The sequence below is a fragment of the Solanum pennellii genome, chromosome 9 (genome assembly GCF_001406875.1).
Source record: "Solanum pennellii chromosome 9, SPENNV200".
Lineage (NCBI taxonomy): Eukaryota > Viridiplantae > Streptophyta > Magnoliopsida > Solanales > Solanaceae > Solanum > Solanum pennellii.
The window spans coordinates 1,361,640-1,379,906 of NC_028645.1; the positions used below are offsets into that span (position 1 = coordinate 1,361,640).

Genomic DNA, 18,267 nt, shown 5'->3' on the forward strand with positions numbered 1-18,267 from the left:
ATCTCTTACCCTTTTTACTATCAGAATTTTTTTAAAAAATCTTTTTTTATCATTATATAAAATAACAAAAATCTTTTATAAAATAAAGTAAAAACTAAAAAAAATGTTGCATAAAACTAGAAAATTACTCAACTCTTCCATTTTATATTGTCATTATTTCTTTTTTAAAGTTAAATGATAAGAACTTTAATCAATATTTTATAATATACAAAAAAAATTATAATTTATAATACTATTCATATCGTTTTTGAATATTTAAATTTTCTGTTTAAAATATTAAATTAATATAACATAATTTAATTTTTGAAATTTTTCTTTCAAAAGAAATTGACCAATCAATTACCATTACCTTAATATCTTAGTTAAGTGAAAAATTAAACCAATTACCATCACTAATCCCAAATTACAGACAGTAGTTAAGTTTTTTTTCCTAAATAATTTTTGAGAAACCTAGAAATCAGCAAATGCAGAGGTTTGGGAGAAAGAAGGAGAAGATGGGAGGAGGAAGAAAGCAAATATTTTTGGGACTTGGTCTTGTTATGGTGATGGGTTTAGCTGTTTACTTAAGGCTTTGGACCATTGACTACAATATCTCATCTAATGAAACTGAATTACTCAGGTACCTCTCTTCTTGTTTCTTGTTTATTTTACCTCAAAAAGATCATGTTTTTGCACCAAGAAATGGATTTTCACTTTTGTTTGGTTGGTGGGGGAAAATGGGTGTAGGCTAAGAAACTGGAGGACTAATTGGGGATGTTGAAAAATCAATTATCTTTACTTGGGATGTAACTAAAAGTAAAAAAGATCATGTCTTTGAAACAAGAAAATGGTTGGAAATGGATTTTCACTTTGTTTGGTTTGTTGGGAAAAATTGGGTGTAGTTCAAAACCTGGAGGACTAATTGGGGATGTTGATTAATTTTATGATTTTGAGCAAGAACATTGAAAAAGCAATCACCTTTACTTGTATGTGGATCACAAAGATCATGTCTTTGAATCAAGAAAATGTTTGGAGTGATTGGGGATGTTGATTAATCTTAACTTTAAACATAACATTGGGAAAAAAGAACAAACACCTTTACTTTTATTCAAGTATTGGACTGTACCTCAAAAAGATCATGTTTTTGCACCAAGGAAATGGATTTTCACTTTGTTTGGGTGGTGGGAAAACTGGGTGTGGTTCAAGAAACAGAAAGGACTAGTTGGGGTCTTTTGGGGATGTTGATTAGTCTTAGTTTTAAGCAAGAACATTAAAAAGAAGGAAAAAAAGAAGCAGTCAGTCACCTTTGTATCGGGCATTGGAATTAGAGGCGGAGCCATGATTTTAGAACGACCAAATATTTGAGTTTTAAACATAATGTATGTTGAATTTCTTAGCATAAATACACAATCTGAGCAAAAGCCTCCCAAGGTAGGGGCCCCAAACCCCAGTCGTGGGATTACACTAGGTAAGTTGTAGCTATTTGAGCAAAAACTATTGGTAATTGGGTTTCTAACTCCGCCCATGATTGGAGTGTACCTAAAAAAAGATAATGTTTTTGCACCCAAAAATGGATCAGCAAAATAATTGGAAATGGTTCTTCACTTTATTTGTTTGTTGGGAAAAATTGGGAGTAGTTCAAGAATTAGAAGGACTAGTTGGGGATTTTTGATTACTCTTAACACTCAATCACGAAAATTAACCTTTGTTTTAATGTTCTTGCTTAATCTTTTGTATGTACCTCAAAAAAATCATGTCTTTGCACTCAGAAATGGGTTAAAACATTGATTAGAAATGGAATTTCACTTTGTTTGGTTGCTGGGAAAAGTTGGGTGTGGTTCAAGAAACAGAAGAACTAGTTGGGGTTGTTGATTAATCTTAATTTTAAGCAAAAAAAATCAAAAAAAAAAAAAGTAAGCAAAATCACCTTTACTTGTATCCAGCATTGGAATGTACCTAAAAAAAATTATGTCTTTGCACCCGTCCTGATTCTTGGTTTACCCGATGTTGGCCCTCATATTATGTTGTCCATGCTCCAATTGGCAGGCCTAGGCATGCGGGAGTGTTGGAAGTCCCACATATATGGGGATAGTTCAATTAGACTCTTTATATGGTTTTGGGCAATCCTCATTGCATAAACTAGCTTTTGAAGTTGAGTTAGGCCCAATGTTTATTTTCTTTAGCAGGTGAAAATCATGTGAACTCTATTGCAAATGCTTTAATAGGTGACTTGACATGGGGTTTGACTATAGAGGTGGTTTTTATTGGCATATATCAAACTATTAGAACTAGTTTCTACTAGAATGTTTTGAAAACATTGTACTGTTTTCTCTAAGTTGCCGATGCAAAACGGCTTCCAAGTTGAGTAGTGATTCAAATAAATAAGAAACTTTGTTTTCAGGACCAAGGTTTTTAATCATTCCACATTCCCAGCACGAGTCTAAAGATGGCAATCAAACATATGTTCGATGCCATTTAATGCTTGGCTAAGTATATTCTTCTTGGTTTCTTGTAGGAGACAGTTCGATCTTGCCAGTAGAGAAGCAATGGACGAATCTGCTGTGTGGAGAAAAAGATATGATGACGAGGAAAAGATATCTTCCGCCTGCCAAAAGGAACTGATTAAGGTAGGCATCTTTTCATTCAGAATCTATACCATAGATGTTTGATCAAGTATTTAAAATACATATAAAAAGTAAACATTCACCTTTTCTTCTAGTTTGATACATCTGCCTAGAAAAAATGATTGTATCGATGACCCTATGTCTAAAAAAAGAAGTAAAGCATAATGAACAACATTATATACATGGATTGGGCTGAATGGTCCACAAGGACTGACCATCAGTCCATATGTGAGATGCTATGCTAAGTTCTACCCGAGTAACCTGCTCCTTACAGAAGGACGTCCAGGAATGAGGTGAAAACAATCTCTCCTGGAATCCTAAATATGTTAGTAATAAATAATTATTACTAAGTCAATATTCGACTCATTTAAAAAATAGTCGATTTTTAAACCCTTAAATAAGCAATATTTGACTCGATCTGTGAAAGAAATTTTGCATACTATGTGCTCAATGTAGTTCTTTCACACTCTTTAGTTTGTAGGTAAAAATCACTGTTGAATACAATCAAAGTTGATGTAAGGGCCTTAGCTACTACTCTGACCATGCTGAATAAGTAGAATCAGTTTGCTGAGTTCTAGTGTGGTTGAAGATCTTATCTAAAATCTAAGATGAATAGACATAAGTTTTGAAGTTTCTCCAACTTAATCAAATTAGTTGGACAAGGATCAGTCTCTATACCAGGTCCTGTTGTGATCTTTACTACAATAACTACGTTTTAGTCCAAACAAGTTGGGTTCGTCTATATGGATCATAACTGACGCTATTTCTCCATTTAAGCTCATCTCATGTCATATTACCGAATAAAAAGTGATGTTATCCTCAAATGTAAAACTAGAATATTTCCTATTGTGTTTGGCAAACTTATTTGATATTTTTTTAGTTTAATAAAAAGATAATATTCAAAAAAGTGGGCAGACAGAACAGAAAAAATAAATTAACCCAGATTGAAAGGGACTTGTGTCTTTTTGGTTACAAGTTTGATCCCAATGCCAAGTGAACGAACAAAGTCTAGTATTTAAGTGGAAAATGACCTGAAGGGTGGCTTCAGTCCAACTTCTCAGTCATAAAAAAGAAATAATATAATAGGTCAATGAAGAGGACAAGTTTTGGGCCAATGTTGAAGTCCCTTATTGTTCCTAATATCCTTGAGAAAATGGTCAAATGCACCCTCAAGCTTTAGCCGTATTTCCAACTACACAATCTTTACGGGAGTCCTATTACCCCCAAACCTTTTCTTTTTAATATTTGTTCATCCTTATAGGCTGGTGTGTCCACAAGCGTGAACTCACCTCCGTGAAGCGCGTAAGAACCAAATAAAATGCACATTGGAAGCTTATTTGAACTCCAGGTGTACATTTTATTTGGTTCTTACATCCCTCACGGAGGTGAGTTCATGACACATCAGCCTATAAGGGTGACCTAATATATAAAAAAAACGTTCAGGGGGTAATAGGACTCCCGTGAAGATTAAGTTGGAATTCGGAGCATGTCAGATCCTCCAAAAGTAATGCATTTTTGGAAGATCCGACACAGGGGCTACAACATTTTTATAGAGTCCGAGCAACTTAGTTGCACCTCATTTGCTAGTCTTTTAACTTGTGGCCTTTCATGCAGATTAAGCAGTTGTTGAAGGAGGATGGTGCTGCTGGCATTAAGAAGAAGTTGGACCTGCTGCAAAAGGTGAACGTTTGATGTCTTTTCGTTAATCTCTCTCTTCTTCTTCCCCTCTTTTGACGCCTTTCACATGAGAAATGCAAAGTTTGTAGACCGTGATAACCTTGATGCAGTTTAATTTTATACTTCTTTCTCTGATGTTCGATTACACCAGGAAAACATTGATTTACTTGAACGACTCGAGTCTTTGAAACAAGAGCTTGAATCAGAGAAGTTGAAATGTAGCATGAAACAGATATGACTTCACCAGAACCCTAATGGTCCGGGGATCAGTCGGAAGTTGAACTTACCAAATCAATCTAACTCAAACATGGCAAGGAGGATTATGCTTCAGAATTCGCGCTACATTATGCTTTTCGAGAGGCATGAGAGAGCATCTTCCATCCAAATTTTTGGCCTCCCTTAGAATACTCTCTTTTGTTAAGTGATGGATGGTTCTTATATATTTCTAAGTCCCCATACAGCATTTTGTTAAATCTTGAATTGTATATATTTGAATTTTTTCACAGTTTTTTGGCCTCCCTAGCATGCAAGTATCATGAACAAGAAATTTGATTTTTTCACAATTTTTCGTATGTATTAGCCTATGAATATTTGGTAATATTACAAATCTGATCTTTTTTGCCCTTTTTTTTTGTTGAATTTTTTTTGATTGACAGGTGAACAATACCATAGTTTACAAGATTCACACCACTTTCTTTTCTTTTTTTTTAGTGTTTATAAGTCACGAAACAAAAATTCAAGATTTTTAAATCAAGGTGTTTTTAGCCAAAATCCATGAATTTTGGAATATATATATAATTGGGTTGTTTTAGCCAAAATCACTTTTGTTTAGCATTTAGGGGCTACAAAACAAGAATTTGAATTTAGAATATATTCTTTTTTAGTTTTTTCACATATATTAGTCCATGAATTTTTGAAAATACGAACAATCATTTTTTTTCTAGGTGTTTGTGTTGCAAATAAAGCTTAACAAGGCAATTAAATGTATATTGTATTTTTCTTAATTGGGAAGTAATAATAGAACAAACAAGGTAACAAAATATTTAAAGAAATACATATTACAACAATCATAAATTAAATAGTTTCAACCAAAAAAGGAAAAAAAATAAAAAAGTTAATACTATATATTTGTTTACACTTTACACAACACAAGCATTTTTCAATTTTAAAAAAAAATGGCCTCATCTTCTCAATTTTTATCACTTCTATTCTTGCTCTTCAACTTATTTTTTCTAATTACTTTTTCATTTGGAAATTTAATTCCAAATGTTTGCAAACAAATCAAGAATGAAAAAATTTGTGAAAAGATTTTGGAGTCAAATCCAAAATCCAAAACATCAAATTTGGTCAGTCTTGAATATATAGCCATTAATTTGGCTATTTCTCATATTAATGCTACAAATGATAAAGTTAATTCACTTTTATTGGATGAAAAAGATTCAAAATTGAGAAACATTTATGGGAATTGTTCAATTAATTATGAAGAAGCAATGGATTTTCTACAAGAAACACAATTGTACTTGGAATATAAGCAATTTATGGATTTGGGTTATTATGCTAAAGATGCAAATTTGGATATTAATTTTTGTGAAGAATCCTTCAAAAAGGCTAAATTACCTTCCCCTCTTACAAAAAATAATTATATTTTGAGTTTACTTATTGATATTGTTGTTGTTATCTCTAATATGCTTGTAAAAACAATATAGAAAAATTGTTACTTTTATGTTGGGTGTATTTCTATTAAAGTTGGTGTATTATTACACTTTTTATCTTTTTCATAATATTAAAAACTGCTATGTGTTATTCAGTCGCATTCTATTTCATTGGCAATCGAAATAGATTGAAATGAGAATGTATACATTAACAATTATACCATACTAGTAGTTCAATTGGTAAGTTATGAATGGTCCAAAAATTAATATTTAATATCATACGTTAAACATTTATAATTTCGACTCTCTTTATTAATCGGTCTAAACTTAAATCAATCCACCTATGATACCCTAGGGCATCAATCTTGTTCAATGACTCTCTACTATATTTTGTTTCAATATTAATTTTGGAAGCAAGATGATGTAACAAAAAGTCTTTGATAAGTGGATATTTCCAATTATAAAGATCACAATAATCAACTTTAGATATAAAATAATTAAGATTTAACAAATCGATATTCAAAATCATTACATTTATATCTTTTAATCCGTCAAAACAACGGATATCCAAATTTTGTATGTCAAAAGTTCAAAACCACCCACGCCCGCGTCCAAGGTCATTCTCGTAAATTGCCCTTCATCAACATGAGGGCCCATTAGTTAGGCCCACTTAGTCCTTTTAATTACTGCAGTTAATGATGGGCCCAATAGTTAGGCCCACAATAGTCCTTTAGGCAAACTGTTGAAAGGTCATTTTCAAACAATTCATGATTGGGCCATTATTTTAGTGGACCTAATGGGCCAACTGATTAATCTCATCTACGAATCTCTGTCGGTCTGGGCCCATATAACATTCGTGGAGAGAAAAAGCCCATATATCCTCAATGGGCCGGACCCACTTCATTTGGTTTCTATCATCGCATCGTAGGTATACACCTAAACGGTAAGATAAAAAGAATTTAAGTTATATATATCGATAATTTACGTATTTTTATATTCTCACTATGATTTAGCGTACGATAGTAATAACTATTGTTGTAAATATCAACTTACCTAATTGTTCATTAATCAATTGCTTAAATCGAAAATGGTTAGTGAATATATGACATAATGTATAAAGTTCATTAGTAATACGTCTCGGTTTACTGTATAATTTATGTATATCGTCTAAGAAAAAGTAAACAATCAATTCGATTAGTTATTTGTATAAAAATTTCTCAAGTCCCCATCCCTTTCGCCATAGAATTTGAAATTGAAGCTCGAAATTTTTGAGTTTCTAAAGTCTGTGTGTTGAACATCTATTTTTAATAAAAAAAACCTCCCAAAATTAGTTTTGAGCCAATTTTTTAAAACTTCATGGCGAAACAGATATTTAAAGATAAAATTTCAAAATCTGACTCATAATATATGATCGGACCTAGTTTTATCGCTCTATAAGGATTAGTTTTTTAGGTGATGGGGTTGGGTGGGGGCTTGTTGTGTTATAGGACAAACCAACCATGCTTCATAAATGTTTTTTGTGATGCAAAATTTGTGTATAATAGTGAAAGGTCTTTCTCTCTCTCTCTCTCTCACCCATTATTTTTGGTGTTTGCTTTGGATCTATCAAAAGAGGAAATATGAAAAAACAAAAAAACAAACAGAACTTTTTTTTAGTTTTCTGCACTGATCGATAGATAGATACATCATTTAACGTAAATTGTAAGCAAACTTAATCCCAAGACAACACATGCATGCATGCGTCCATTCCTCTCCTAAATTTCCCAACTTCTTTGTCCTTTAATTTAGCGCCCCGTCGTATATAAATATGTCGTTTAATTTTGATTCACCTCATTATATTTACGCCATTTTGAATATGTATACGTAAACACTTAGTATACTTGTATAAAGTTGTATAACTAAACACGCACGTTTCACGAGGAAATTTGCATGACATATACTTAGACAGATATATTATGCTACGTAGGATGCATTTTACGTAAATTTTTAGTACCTACTTATGCACACTCAAAATTAAAACTGACTAGGATACCACAATTATATGAGAAAAGAAATATTTAACATGCCAAATTTTAGCCTACTAAGTACAACTTGTAGAAAGTGGAATTAATTAAAATTAAATTGATAGTGGTATTTATGGTGTAGACTTTTTTTGGGGGGGTAAATTATCTCATAAATGGAGAGAATCAGAGAAATTAAACATGTAGCAGATATTATGGAGATCAATTCCTGGGGTGCTGAAAACTGAGTAATTAATTAAATGTTTGCTCCAAATAAATACTTTTTTTGTAAAAGCCTTGGAAAGTGTTACATGTCCCCTATTTTTAATTTCTCTTCTTTGGGTGGGTTTGGTACTTAGGAATTATGAAAAATATTTTTTAGAAAATAAGTGATTTTTATTTATTCGTTTGTGTAGGATATGCAAGTAAAAAATATTATTTCAAAAATATATATATATGCGGATGGTGGGGGTGGGGGTGTGCAAATGAGATCGAGGAGAATTTTTTTCTACTTTTATTATGCAAGTTATTTTTTTAAATGTTTTTTCAAGGACTTGATTTTTCTACGAGAAAAAATATTTTTTAACCAGCGAAAAAAAAAGGGAAAACACACACCCTTATTTTGTGCTTTTTATATATTTGAATTGAATTGCTATTTGTATCTTGGATATATGGAGAAATACTTTTTATTTAGACATGAATTTTGATATATTAAAAAGTATCAATCATTAAAAACAAAATTTTCGTATTCAATTCGACAGGTAAATTGTCAAAACGTTCCACATCCTTTATTTTGTATACACTTACTAAAACTTGATAGTATTGTTTTAAATTTTACTATTCATAAAATTCAAATTTCCAATTCGTCGTGCTCAAAGAGAGATTCATATTTAGAGGTGAAGCTAAAATTAAGAGTTTGGAGGTTCTAAAAATTTTCTTTTAAAACAAGAGAGGAGGTTCGGAGTTACAACTTTAGCGTGAAAAACATTTCCACGGTGTCTGCAGTGGCAGAGCCAAGATTTTCAATAAGGGGTTCAAAATTCATAGAAATAAGCACACAAAGTAGCTGAAAGGAATTCACAAGTTAATATACATACATATTTATTTAATTTTCTAATATAAATACATAATCTACAAAAAAATTACTGAATTTATCCGAATTCATAAATTATTGCGGCCCCATCTAGCTCCGCCTTTGCTGATATTACTAACATATAAAAAGGATTAGGATTAAAGACAACGTTGATCAAACGTTGTTGTACATTCACGTGATCCAACTCAAAACTACTTATGATCTTGTCTATTCTTTTGTTTTTATTTTTTGTGTTGTGAAATCTGTCGGTGACTATTTTCACTCCCAGTAAAGTGTCTACGTCGGCTTTTTAATTTCGTTCGTTATAAATTATCTGTCGTATTATTTTTATTCGCTTTAAAAGAAATATCACTTTCCTAATTTATATATTTAATTCTATTGACATAGTACAATTTTTAAGAGAGTTTTTATTAAGAGTATATTTTACTAAGTTCATCTTATTAATAATGTATTAAAACCTCTGAATTTCATTATTATTATTATTTTAATACAAATAGTTGTATGAGGTATATTTTTGATATAGAAGTTAATTAAAATGAAATGGAAGGGGTAACTATGAATAGTATTGATTATTGTTATTATTATTATTATTTTAATACAAATTATGTGTCATTATCTCATAATTGAACTGTTTATAGTATTTCATAAGAAATTTTACTAAACGTGAGTCGTAAAATGAAAAAAAAGAAATGAAAATATCTTTTTGGTCAGAATGTTATTTATTTATGTTATTTTACCTTTTTAAATATTTTTATCCTTTTAACTAAAAAATAGAAAATTCAGTTTATTTTCAAAAAAAATTTATAGTTTTTTTAATTTTCTGGCTATTTAGCACTTTCCAAAAAATATTATATTACTTTAACATAACTATTAAAAAATCACGACATATGATTTGGGACGTGAATAACTCTTATACTTAATTAATGTTATTAATGCTAAGTAGTATTATGGCTTAATTAGGATCTGATTAGGATTTAGGAGTGGAAATTAAGAAGCTTATTATAAAAGTCTTCTCTTTTCTATAATTATAATTAAATGATCTTTAATGATATTTATTAAGCTCATAAAATGGATCTTTGTCAGTAAACATTTACACATACTGAGTCAATGGCTTGAAATTAATGGATCCCAACTTGTGTATAATTATACTCGTATATACGTATGTTTTAAGTGACTGCACTTTTTTGCACCAAAATATATATATATATATATATAATTATACTCGTATATACGTATGACTAGCTAGTGTACAATTTATTTTGTCAAAAACGTACATATTTTAGTCACACACGTAACCCGTACATACAGACAAGGGAAAAAAAAAAGATATTTAGGGAAAAAACTATTGCATTTTATTATATGAAACAAAATGCAAATATAGTTATAGAATAAAACAACTATTTCAATCTTGTTAAAATAATATTTTAAAACTCAAAAAAAAATTAATTATTCATATTTTCAATCTTCATGAAAGCACACTAATCAATATAAATAATGATAGGATAATTCAAATTCCTCTTTCCTTTGAAATCGTCACTTCAAAAATAACGCAACGATCCTCAAGTTCAATGTAAATACGAATACTATACAATGCATGTACATTTATCATGATGACCATCATGTATGTATGATATCTATCTATGTACATATCATATATATATATATATATATATATAACACAAACGCAAATATTTCTCCAATATATAAATCAAATAAACAAACACTTTAAATACTATATTATAAAATTTACATATGATATTCCGGAAGAATCGGAGTAGTTAAGCCTACAACATTTAAAAGGTATAACTAAATTAAATTTTTATGGGTACCCTTCCCTGGCGTAGGATATAGGGAATCTTTATTTATTTTGCTCTAACATATCGATAAATCGATAATTTAATAAATTTTATTTAGATATATAAACTCCGATTTATTTCGATTTATCTCATTTTTTTTCAAAGAAGAAACAGCGTGGTCTTCAAAACGGCGCAACCCATGCAAAAATCTACTCTTGCTTACGTTGGCCACACGTGAACCTTATTTACTCTTTGACCAATCAACCTCCTTTATTTGACTTACACGTGTCTTCACTCTTCACACGTGTGTCTCATTCGGGACGGAGCTAAAAGTTCGGAAACAGATTTCATCAAACTCGGTAATTTTTGCTCGGCGTGCTTCTATACGTATAAATATTAAGTTCAAAACTCAGTTACTAATATTTGAAATCATTAAAATACTGATTTGGTTTTGTTATTACCTCTAAGTACAGATTCAAATGAACTCAACAGTTTCATTCATATCCGAATTTTATGTGTGAGTAGCTATGGTTATTATTATTTGTTTTGATATAATTAAAAATTCATAAATTTTGAATTTTGATTTAACCATTCGAAAACCGACTTAAGTTTTTTTTTTTTAAAGAAGGAAAGAAATAAAAGTCATTTGTTGTTGGTGTTGCTGATGTTGTCTTTGCGTAACTCTATCTTTGACTTTGTGTTTGCTGTTTGTTGTTCTTATTGTTTGTTGCTGAAATTAAGGTCAATGTTTCATTAAATTTAATTAATATTTAATTGCCTCAATCCCAATACTAATCACGTAAACAAACATTTAATTAACATTTTAAAAAAAATTTCCCAATTCTTGCGGCAACAAAATAGCAGTATTTAATGTAGGACTTTGTTTTAGGGTATCTTGTTTTCAAATGTTTTTGGTCTACCATGTGACTTCTGCTCTTTTAGGGACTGCAGATTATGTCGTGTACACATGGCATTTTATTATTTCTTTCGTCGAACACGTTCAATTTTTATACTAAAACTCGATTAAATATGAATTATCAGAAAAGATTCGAACTCGAGACTTTGAGGTAATAGGTAGAGGGAGATTTGCTTGTTGATTTAGTACTAATAATTTTTGTCAATTATTTGATTAGACATATACTTAATCATTAACAAGATTAATAATAAGTCCAACTTCAAAAAAAAAAAAAAACCAAAATCTTTTTAAAGATAACATAATCGTGTACGCAAAATATATATATACTTTCTATTTTCTAAATATAATCCTTTGATCTAATTATGATGTTGACAAATATATTTTCCTATATTCCGACCAACACCTTTGTGAAGGTCTTACCATATGTTTTAATATTTTGATGTCGTAAATCGTCTATATCACACCTCTTTCAAAATGTGATTTTCTACAAACTCTACGTAAACATGATGATACTTTTTATGGTGTGATCGGTATAGTTAGGCCGTGAACAACTATCATACTCGTACAATAAATATTGAATATGTTCCATCTATAGTCATTAAGGCCTTTCGAATGATCTACTAAATTCATCGAGTTGTTCAATCTTAGACTTTTTTTTTTGCAATCAAATATGTGTTCCTTTCCTCTCTTTTGACTTTGGAGGTTTTATGAGGCAGAGACGGATCAAGAATTTGAAGTCAGTGAAAACAATGAATGTTTGACTTCGTATAATGCGTGTATGTGAACAAAAAATTCCATTTATATATACATATAATTCGAGCTGAAGACAATAGATGTGCGTGCTAGAATACTAAATCATCAATAAAACAGGAAAAGAACTTTTGAACAAAGTTTTGAACTATATACTGATTAGATATATAGAAAACAAAAACTAGAACAAGTCTTTTAAGCCTTCTTAGAAGGCCTTTAACTAACAAATGGAGTACTAGAATTAGCAGACAAAGCCTACAAAAAACAAGTTCTATCTTGTTCTTTGTAGGTATTGTCTTGAAACAAAAACTCGAAAACGATCCCAAGGAAAGTGAAAACTACTAGTAAATATACTGTAACGTTGATGCAAAACGCAAACTTTTCCACTCGTGAACTAGGTAAACTGAGCATCGTCATCATCAGCATGTCCGAAAGAGTTGAAATGTTAAGAACAAAGCACTCGATCATCCAGCTATACAGTTCGAAAAAAGGAAAGTGGAGATTTACTTGTTCTCTCTATTCCCTGATTCCTACATTGTCACTGCTGGAATCAGTTAGAATTGTTAACCTTCGCGCTGTTTTCATGAAGTCGCTGCAAAATAGAGGAAAGGAACACTTCCTTACAACGAAAGTAACGCGAAATGTTTCATTATATGAATAAACAGATAATGGAGTATGGGAAATCTTTTGAGAACATACCTAAATGGTTCATCACCAAGTTGCTTGACCGAGCCAGTGGTATCCCGGTAAAGTACGTGATTAAGCATCTCCGAGTTGTCAATACCGAACATATTTGCCAATTTCCTGCATAACTCTTCGTAAGATCCTAGCAATGAAAGATCCAGAGTGCGACCTACATCTTCTGATTCCATAAAAACCTTACAGTGTCCAATCTCGGTATTAGGGTCAGATTGAAATGTGTCGCATGGTGAGCGTTCTGTTAATCCACGTTGATTGAGTGCAGAACCTGAACCATCGGACACGTTCCCGATTTTATCAGCATTTCCATCCGAGGAACTATTGCCTGTACGAACAGTAGAAACAGTATCTCCCGAGCAGCTAAGAGAGATCTGCTGCTCAGTTAGTATAGGTTGACCGAAAAGCACGAGTTGTGGTGCTTTCCCAATATCAGATTTCTTCGTAGAGTGAGCAGAATTTCCCATGGTTAGCAAGCAAGATATATTCTCATTGTTGCATGGCTTGCTGATCATTGGACTATTCAGGGGTCTACGGGGTGCTGCTGCAGCCTGATCAAGTGGCGGAAAACCAACCGGAAACAAACTAGAATGCAACTTATTGAAATGGAGATCTGATAATGATAAACCATATTGAGCATGCCTGGCTCCCTGCATGCCAGCAGGGGTGTTGTCGGGAAGACAACCAAAGGGGCTATTAGGCCCTAGAAGGTGGTTGCCGGAGAAAGCCGGCATAGGAAGGTGGCCATCTAGAGGAAAATCTGGATGTTGAGGTAATCTTAGTTTCTTTCGTGGGGGCGAGAATGGAGAAAGATGAATGGTAGGCATGTTTGAGACTAATTCCACAAGCCATGGGCTGACACGTTTCACGTTTTGGAGCAGATCAGGTTCGTCCCACGTCACCTACAGCAATTCATCACAATTTAAGTGAGGATCATACTAAATTAAGCAAGAATTGATTGACTGTCGGATTCTGTGCCCTTCTTTTGTAAGTAAAGAGGCAACCAATCTAAAAACAGGACAGTATATAATAATTCAACCTTCTGTTTGGGAAATAAAAGCTACAACTCCAAGTATTGTTCATTGAGTTCACATACGGGTATCAAACTCTACGACTACACGAGATTGTGAAAATCAAACATCGAGTTACAGAAAATATTTTCTCAAAAACAAATTCAAATGGTTTATCTTTTCTGTATAAAGATTAAGTGTTCTTTTCCTTTTTGATATACCATTCTGAATCACTGCCTATAAGTATCTGTGTATAACATAACGAGTGCGACACTATGTTATTGATGAAATGATATTTGTTTATTTTAATTATCAAAACAAAGAACCGAATCTGTGGGGAACAATCAGCACAAAATGTGAGAAACATTATGTAACCGAGTATGCGTGCTTACATTATGACAGATCACAATGGGGATGCACTAAGTAAAGATGGTATTACCTGAAGAAGCCTCCATGGTGAATCTGGCCATCGAATGGGATCGGAGACTTGAACTGAAGATATAGTTCCCATGAACCAACTTATCCGTGAAGAATCTTCAGTTTCGAATGGCATCTTGAACCTCATCCCCGAGCACCAACGGATCTGCAATGCTGACTTTACAAGCGAGGACTTCACACAGAACTCCGGAGTGCTAGCACGAGGATAATAGATCACCTCAAATGGCTGTCCACTGGCTGCAAGATTTGCAGCTTCGATAACTGATTCTGCCTTTACTTTTCCCTTGTTCATCAAGTTCCCACCATTATTCCCGTTCCCATTTCTCATTAATTTATTCTCATCTTCCCTAAGAAAACTGGAAAACCCTCCGTATGGTACCATACAATTCCCTCCAGCCGGATTCCATCCAGAAGAAGTCTCAGGTCCACCTCCAATTCCCCTCTTTGCCCTCCGAATGCCTACACAAAGGTCCCCGTTTTCAGCCCTCAAGAACACAATGGAATCACCCGCGACGAGCTTTTTGTGGTTCACAAAAGTACTCCATCCAGTCGTCAACAGATGGCGCCTAGGCGTCCCTCTATAAATATGCCTGAATTTCCACGTCTCCCCGTGAACATCCTTAGCAAGGATGGTCTGAACAGGAGGATCCGCAGAGTAATCCAGACGAGGAAAGATCGTCTCTGCACAATACCTCGGGACAGAAAAACCTCCACCATTATTCGCATCTGATTGCGTTAACGTCTTAGCAAATGAACTAGGCTTATCTTGGTTATCCGAACCATTCATCCCAACAACCCCATCATCATCAAATTCAACCTCATTCCTACCAACAGGAATCAACCTAATTTTGGCAAAAACCTCATCAGTCTCAGGATCTGCCATATACTTAATCGCGGAGACTTTACAAGGAATATACGACGGAATCCTAATGGAACTCCTAAAATCAACATTTCCAGAGGCATGCTCTGAGTGTCCTTGAGGAAAGTAAAAAACTTTTGAACTAATTGAAGGCATTTGTACCATACTACCAGCACAAGCATGCCATAGTTGAGAATCTAAACACTTTTCTATTTCCTTCACTTTTTCCTTTGGATCCATAAAAGTAATCATCTTGATGTCAACAAAATCTTACTATTACCACAATCAATTCAAGAACCAACAATTCTTTCACCTCATAAATACTTACTTTCCCATTAGGAATGTAAATGCTGTCATCAAATAAAAAGGAACAAATATTCTATAAGAATATTAAATTGTACCAATTAGCAAAAAACAAAAAAAACAAGAAACAAAGTAAATCACAATAAATTCAACTCAAAGAAGTTTCAAAAGTTCATACCTTTTTTTATAATCTGTTCAACAAACAAATCTATCTCCAGAAACACCAATTATAAGTACATAATAACTCAAGAGAACTTGTTGAATTACCACCAAATTAGAACAATTTTACAAGATTCAACCCAAAACTCCTCATTTTCTTCAATTTGACCACTTCAAAACATAAAATTCCCTCCTAATCATCCATTAAACACAAAATTACTAAGTTCTCCTTCAACCTTGACTCACTTTGAGCTCAAAATCAAGCCAAAAATCCAATCTTTTCTTCTCAAAAATCAAGAAACACTCAAAATTTTCTCTAAGAAACCAAAAGATTCCACCTTTACACTGTTTTTCCCACACCCAAAGCAAAATAACAGAACCCCACTTCAGAATTCAACCAGACAGTAACAAAAACAAGAAAAAAAACCCTAACAAATCATCAAAATTGATGGAAAGTGAAAAACTGGTTTAGAGTGGGCTTTCACAAACAATACTCTTTGTCATGTTTTTGTCTCAAAATACACAAATATATATTTCACACACAAAAGAGAAAGAGAGAGCTCTCTGTTTGTATCATACAAAATGGAAAAAGATGTATACATATATATGATGATGACTCTATGCATCCTATGTCCACACATGTATGTGTCCCCATGTAAAACTTCTCTCTCTTCCTCTGTTTTTTTAACTTTCACTATTTACCTATTCGATATCTAATCGAGGTCTAATTAAATCAAATTTATTATTTATGAATAGAGTCTACACGGGGTCACTCTTTTTATCGTAGAGTTTAAAATCGAAATCTCTAGCCTCATTTCAACATCTTTGATTAAGTAACCTTATCAAGTAGTATCCTTTTTAATTGTTTTTTCTTGTAATATTCGATATCTAAATTATGGTTCCAGTAATTTAAATTTGAATCGGAGATAGCTTTTTGAATCAAGAATTATTTTCATATCGAGACTACAAATGAAACGTTAAAGGAAAAAACAGTTTCATCCATTATATATTTGATGATTTTTATATTATATATATATATATATATATATTTTAGGTTTCTTGATAATTGATAAGTATATTTTTATGGTTTTTGGTTGGTTGAATAAAATTTTATTTTTCTGACCATTTTCTTCGGATCTGAAGAAACTCTGCTGTATCTTCAGAAGCCAGCAAAACAACAAAGATCTTAAAGCCAGCTATTCATTTTTTTTCTTCTTTTTTGTTATTTTTAATTATTATGGTATTAAATAAAATAATACTAGGAAAATAGTATTGTCATTTTCATTATTTATTTAATGGATTAAAAAATTAATTGATTTATTCTCTTGGATTTACTTGATCAATTTGATAAGTTGAAGTTGGATTAATTTAATGTGATTATTGTGATAGTTGGAAATATGGGAAGTCAATAGTACTCTTAAAGCAAGGCAAATGCTATGATTTATTAATTAGGTTAAGAATATTAAAATATTGGTTTAGATTGACTAAACCATGTGGGACACTAAATTTAATTTTTGACTCAAGTTAACTAACTATAAATTGACATAATTAACCTCCAAATTTGGTTTATTAAATTTATTGTACCTACTAAATAGTAATATTGTTGTTAATTTATTTATTTATGTATGTGTATTAGTGTGACCTTAGGGAAAGTTTGGAACACTTTAACTCTTTTAATGTGTTTATTGACGTGAATTCGAGTTAGTTTGGTCGAGATATTTTGAATATTGAAAAAATAAATTTAGTATGCTAGTGAGTCCTTGGTTAACTAAATTGAGTTCTCTCAATCTGCACTCCGTGCACAAATTCTATACAGATTATTTTGAATAGTTATATTTATTGAGATTTTTTTTAAAACTCTCTGAACGATTGTATTCTGATTTTGATACCTAGTAATCTTTATTACATATTGTTAAAGCATTCAGTATAGTAATTTTTAAAAATATTTTGAATTAAGATGAACTAAATATTGATTAATAAATTAATCCAAATCAACTTTTATATTTGGTTTGTTTGTTATCTTATAACTCGTTTAATTACTTAATAATTTATCAAAATACACATAATTTTATAAAAATTCATTAGTCAATTAGAGTAGTAATTAACTAATTATTCTTTTATATACTCTTTCACATGGTACAACCAATCTCTTCAATGAAGCATGCATGTTTTTTTTTTAAATTCACGATTTAGAATTCGAAATCATATTATTATTATTTTAGGTTGAATTTAAAATTTGAATTATGATCCCAAATTGCATTTCTAAACACTAACTTTTATATATATATATATATATATATATATATATATATATA

The 18,267-nt window shown here is 31.7% G+C and overlaps 2 protein-coding genes across 3 annotated transcripts; one reads left to right on the plus strand and one right to left on the minus strand.

Moving 5' to 3' along the window:
* Positions 1-420: 420 nt before the first annotated feature.
* On the plus strand, positions 421-4,888 carry LOC107030563. Its single transcript, XM_015231832.2, has 4 exons — positions 421-619; positions 2,495-2,606; positions 4,218-4,283; positions 4,432-4,888. The coding sequence occupies exons 1-4, from the start codon at positions 465-467 to the stop codon at positions 4,516-4,518; spliced, it is 420 nt and encodes a 139-aa protein (XP_015087318.1). The 5' UTR covers positions 421-464; the 3' UTR covers positions 4,519-4,888.
* Positions 4,889-12,596: 7,708 nt separating this feature from the next.
* On the minus strand, positions 12,597-16,540 carry LOC107031628 (auxin response factor 18-like). 2 transcript variants are annotated; one of them, XR_001458263.2, is made up of 5 exons: positions 15,972-16,540; positions 14,633-15,840; positions 13,371-14,085; positions 13,187-13,291; positions 12,978-13,079 (listed from the first exon to the last, which is right to left on the minus strand). XR_001458263.2 is itself a non-coding variant. In XM_015233060.2 (4 exons), the coding sequence occupies exons 2-4, from the start codon at positions 15,740-15,742 to the stop codon at positions 13,004-13,006; spliced, it is 2,085 nt and encodes a 694-aa protein (XP_015088546.1). In that variant the 5' UTR covers positions 15,743-15,840; positions 15,972-16,539; the 3' UTR covers positions 12,597-13,003. The 2 variants fall into 2 exon arrangements, 1 of the variants encoding a protein (XP_015088546.1); XM_015233060.2 differs by having other exon boundaries at positions 12,597-13,079; positions 13,187-14,085; positions 15,972-16,539.
* Positions 16,541-18,267: the final 1,727 nt, after the last annotated feature.

Coding starts and splice junctions, on each gene's coding strand:
- LOC107030563 (XM_015231832.2), top strand. CDS start 465: ATGCAGAGGTTTGGGAGAAAGAAGGAGAAGATGGGAGGAGGAAGAAAG. Junction 2,607..4,217: donor GCCAAAAGGAACTGATTAAG/GTAGGCATCTTT, acceptor CCTTTCATGCAG/ATTAAGCAGTTGTTGAAGGA. Junction 4,284..4,431: donor AGTTGGACCTGCTGCAAAAG/GTGAACGTTTGA, acceptor CGATTACACCAG/GAAAACATTGATTTACTTGA.
- LOC107031628 (XM_015233060.2), bottom strand. CDS start 15,742: ATGATTACTTTTATGGATCCAAAGGAAAAAGTGAAGGAAATAGAAAAG. Junction 14,086..14,632: donor CACCATGGAGGCTTCTTCAG/GTAATACCATCT, acceptor GAATTGCTGTAG/GTGACGTGGGACGAACCTGA. Junction 13,080..13,186: donor CTTGGTGATGAACCATTTAG/GTATGTTCTCAA, acceptor TCTATTTTGCAG/CGACTTCATGAAAACAGCGC.